Below are 4,906 nucleotides of genomic sequence, written 5' to 3' on the forward strand. Positions count from 1 at the left end.
ACATCTTAGTGTCATCTGCAAATTTGAACAGGGTGCTATTTACCCCCTCGTCCAAGTCACTGATGAAGATGTTGAACAGTGCGGGCCCAAGCACCAAGCCCTGCAGAACCCACTGCCCGCATCCCTCCAAGTAAAAAATGACCCATCCACCACCACTCTCTGGGTGCAGCCCTCCAGCCAGTTGGCGACCCATTTGACTGTGTAGGTATTGACGTCACAGTCCCCTAGTCTTTTAATGAGAATGGGCTGAGAGACAATGTTGAAGGCCTTCCGAAAGTCCAGAAAGACTACGTCCACTGCTACCCCTGCGTCTAAGGATTTTGTGACCTGGTCGTGTAAGACCAACCTGCTGGCCTTCTAGGACCTGCCTCTGAGCCCATAACCTCCCCTGCTTGGACCCTCATGGACATGTGCCAGGATAATTTGCTCAAAAAGCTTACCCAGGATTGAGATAAGACTAACTGGCCTATAGGTTCCTGGGTCGTCCTTCTTCCCTTTTTTGAAAATAGAAACCACATTGGCCCTTTTCCAGTCCTCTACTCCTATGAATGCAGCCCAGAATACTATTAGCCTTCTTTGCAACAAGGATACCCTTTTGGTTCATAAATGCCTCTATTCTTTGATTGTTTTTACTGTTACATCATTGTTTAGAAAGATTTTAATGAATGTTAATGATGGGAGAAGGTGTGCACAGCCTGATGTTCTGTAGTTTAACTGTTTATAATCAGCAAACTTGACCAGTTACTAAATTAATGACTTTGGAATATTCGCAGTGGTTACATTTTTAAGATGTTTGGTTTTTTAGTATCAACAAATTATTTTGAAAAATGAAAATGTTATGTATCCAACTTTTAAATGGACAACAACCTTAAAAGATGAGGCTGAAATGCCCTTCATATTCTCTTTGGAGTAAGAGAGTTTGAATCTGATTATTTAAAATGGCTCTTCTATAGCCCTTTTGATATCCAGGTTATTAAAAATAGCACTTTGTAGATCCAGGATCATGTTCTGTCTTAAGCAACATGCATGTTGTCATGTTGACTTCAGCAGTATCCATCTGTCAATTGGACATTGACTGAAATTTAGGCCTCTGTTTTGCAAGCTTTTATTAAACTTTCAGTTGTTCAATTTTATTACCTTCTAGGGTGACTGTCGCTCATACAGTTATGTATGTGGGATCTCCAGTAAGGATGCTCCACACTGGGAATCTCTGATGTTCCTCGCCAGGCTCATACCGCGCATGTGCCACAACATAAACAGGTATATATTCCTAGTTCAGTCTCATTGCTGTTTTTTGCAATCTGTTTACTAATTTTTTAGGTAAAAAAAGGTAAAAAATTAGACTAAACTTTTAGCAGCTGAGAACTGAAAATACGAAGCATAATTTTCTTTTAAATGTAATTGCAGTGTATTTTTAATATATACATAACTTTATGCATCTTTGAATAGCTAAATTCATCAGTAAACCCATCTGTCCTTCCTCCTTCTCTCCTCTCATTGCTCCTATCTGTTATGAAAGCTTGTATAATTTAATGTGTCCAAGATCTCATCCTTCTGGATGGTCTCTTGTCTTGCACAGTATCCCAAAAGATCCATAGATACACTGGTTTGGGATTTAGAAAGGCCATGTCGGCTTAATAAGAACATTGTGGGAAAACTGATAGAACTCATTTATTTCAGTGGGAACAGTGAGGGGCCAGTCCTACATACTAATCTCACCTATTGGAAAGTGTCTGTTTAAGCATAGAAATGTTGCTAGCCTTCTGGATGTTTGAAGCCATTTCACCTGTACCTTGTGAAACTATTGAATTCCCTCTACGTATTAGTTTAGCAGAAAGTTCTAGGGGCATATTATTTATGAAAATCTGTAGAAGGGAGCATAGCAGTTCTTGCTATTCCGGCTAATTGTTGACAGTTTGACTTGAAACAAATGTTTTTGGGTTCCTTAGGCTATGCAATATAGTAATCAGTGTTAACATTTTCTAAGTAAATCCCTCCTGGCAGATGAGTCTTGGTTGCCTGACACTTCATTTTTAAGACTGCTTTCACTTTGTGGTAAAAACTTCATTCGGTTCCCTTGTGAAATATGAAATCTATTGATTTGGTTACGCACTATTTTGTTGTGGATACTTTTTTGCTGTTAAGGAAAAGAATCGGAGTTTTCAGTAGTAGAACTGAACTGAGTTCAAGAACCAGTAATAGAGTTTATCTAGAGCAGTGGTTCTCAAACTGTGGGCTGCATGCAGCCCTATCAGCACGTTGCTGCAGCCCATATAATCTCCTGTTTAAAAAAAAAAAAAAAAAAAATGCCACGTGCAGTTCATTAGTCAGGAAGAAAAATGTGGGAAATGTGGCAGCCACTTACCCTTCAGGTAAGTTTAGGTGTGAGGAGGGCAGGGATTGAGGCCCCCACAGTGAAGGAATAGAGTAGGGCTAGAGGTGCTGCCCAGCTGGGATGGTGCATGAGGGCCAGGGCAGGAATGTGCAGCCATAGGGCAGGTCGGGAAGTGGGAGCCACAGGAGGCTCATCTGGCGGGAGATGGGAAGAAGCAGTTTCCTGCTGCTGCATGCACTCCTAGGAAGGGAGGCTTGGGGGACACATGCCCCCCAGATTTGTGCATGGGGTCAGGGCGGATGCAGGCTGCCCGTTGCAGGTTCAGGGCTCTCTTTGCCCTGGTGCGCTGTTCCCGGGGGCCTCCACAACGAAGCAGGGCAGGGAGGATTGGTGCCCTCTGCCCACATGGCAGTAGTGGGGGGCACAACTGCACTACTACTGCTGCTGGGTGGGCAGGGGGTGCCTTGCCATGGCAGTGTGGCCAGCATGGGGCTCCTGGCAGAGGCACCAGGCCTCCCCACCCACCAGCATCTAACTTTTTATTCCTGCCCACTGGGCTGCAGAAGCCCCCAGGGGAAATCAGCAGAGTGGGGAGCCCTGAGCCTACTGCAGGCAGCCTGCATTTGCCCCCACTCCATGGACTTTGCTTTGGCCATGCCGCCCATGGTAGGGTGGAGCTGAGCTTTCTGCTCTGCTCCAGCTGCAGCAACCACTACCTTTTGTGGGCAGCAGCTGGAGGGGGCAGGTAGGGGGCTGCAAACCTTGGCCCTGGTCCTGTGGCAGCTGGGGGCCCCCTCAGCTGTGGGATGTGGCCCACATAACACATTGAGACCTGAAAGTGTAGCCCACTATGGCAAATAGGTTGATAACCATTGGTCTAGAGAAACACGGTCTTATTTGCTGTGTAAGTGGAAGGGTATGTAGGGTGACTGAAAGAAAATAAACACTGGTGTCACGGTTAAGGCAGTTAGGTCTTACCTTGGAGAACTGGATTCTGTTCCTGCCTGGCTGAAGAGTTCATGTGAGATGTCTGGCAGGCAGGTCACTTAAACCAAACTTCTGAGCGTTTACTAATTGTTCCTGGCTTTCCGAGTGCTGCAGTGCTTGAGATGCTATAGCGAGACTTGAAATTCTGGATACTCCCATCTTTAACTGAGGTGTGTTTGGAACATCCAAAGTGATTTGAAAAATCTGGATCTAAGGATCTCAAATTGAGCAACAAAATTAGTGGGGAAAATTTTTATTCTAATCTGTTTCTGTATCCCCATCTGGAAAATGGGCATACTGCCACACCTTCACCTCACAGGGATATTGCAGTATTTTAGTAATGAGAGCTGTAATGAGGCTTATTGGGGATTTATACACAAACTTCTTTTTCCTGCGATGCGCCAGAGATTTGCTGCTTCAGAGCAGACTCAAGTCGCATCTGCTTCACATGCGAAATGTGCCAAACTGCATATAATTGTATAAGCAGCAAAATAAGCATCAGCATGCAGAAAATGGTGGTGGTGCACTTTTGAACTAAAGCACCTCTGAGGGGATTTAGTTCAAAAGCACGCCACCGAAATTTTCTCAGCGCTGACTTGCATTTCAACACTTATACAACTGTAGGCATTGCGGCACCAGGCACTTTTCAAAGCACCCAGCACTGCAGTGCCTGCATGTTTAAAAATGCCCATAAGTTTTTGTTGTTTTTTTTGTTTTTGTTTTTTTTTTGTCTCGACTAGTGTGCAGTGAAGTGCCACATACAGAGTAATGGGGAGGAGAAAAAATAATAACACATGAGGCAGGGCACTGAGAGGCAGTGGATACTATGAAAAATTGTGAAACACTATTATGTGGTCTCATTACATGCAAGTGGGGGAAGAAAAAAGGCACATTAGAAGGACCTATGTAAACTTGTTTCTAACACTTCCTAAAATGGTAAGTGTTTTACTTGCACCTTTTAGGGCACTTCTACACATGTTCCAGTGCTTTAATTAGAGCAGCTCTGAGACCCACTCTAAAGCTCTGCCATGTCTCACATTGTTGTCTGCGAGAGAGTGCTTGTGCTAAGCAAGGCCTAGCATTAAGAACAATGCACTAAAACTCCCAGAATGCTTCAAGGAGGTTGAGGCGTTAGCGATTGACATTCAGGTAATCACCTTCTGACCCTTAGATAAAAATGCTGACAATGATAAAAATTGCAAGCAAGCAGCTTATATTGTTAAAACAGGAAACCTCATGGCTAAACCGCAATGACGAATAATAACCGCATATTATGTAAGCATTGACCTTTTAATCCTGCTAAAGACAGCAAAACATATAGATGAATAATGTATTTAGATATTAAGAATTAACATAAGAAACATAAAGGTCATTAAGAATTAACATAAAGGTCACTAAGAATTAACATAAGCAGCGTAAAAATTATAATACAGAGCGTATCACCTGATATTATAATATAGATAAGTTAACTAATAACCAATAGAAGTAAGAATTAGAAATACATATGTATATGTGTTATCATATATAAGTAATAGTAAAGTTATGTTAGATGCCTCACTGTCAGAGTGGGGACAGTTTTGTATC

At 42.9% G+C, this 4,906-nt stretch overlaps 1 protein-coding gene across 1 annotated transcript in view; it reads left to right on the top strand.

The window, feature by feature from the left end:
- GMPS (guanine monophosphate synthase) overlaps nucleotides 1-4,906 on the top strand; it is a gene marked incomplete at its 5' end in the record, with an annotated part of 50,588 nt that overhangs the window by 38,178 nt on the left and 7,504 nt on the right. Inside the window, one exon of the mRNA XM_019532509.1 lies at nucleotides 1,145-1,260. Within this exon, the coding sequence (XP_019388054.1) occupies nucleotides 1,145-1,260 (116 nt within the window). The remainder of the gene's footprint in view (nucleotides 1-1,144; nucleotides 1,261-4,906) is intronic.

The sequence above is a fragment of the Crocodylus porosus genome, unplaced genomic scaffold (genome assembly GCF_001723895.1).
Source record: "Crocodylus porosus isolate Cpor-Errol unplaced genomic scaffold, CroPor_comp1, whole genome shotgun sequence".
In the NCBI taxonomy this organism is placed as follows: Eukaryota; Metazoa; Chordata; order Crocodylia; family Crocodylidae; genus Crocodylus; species Crocodylus porosus.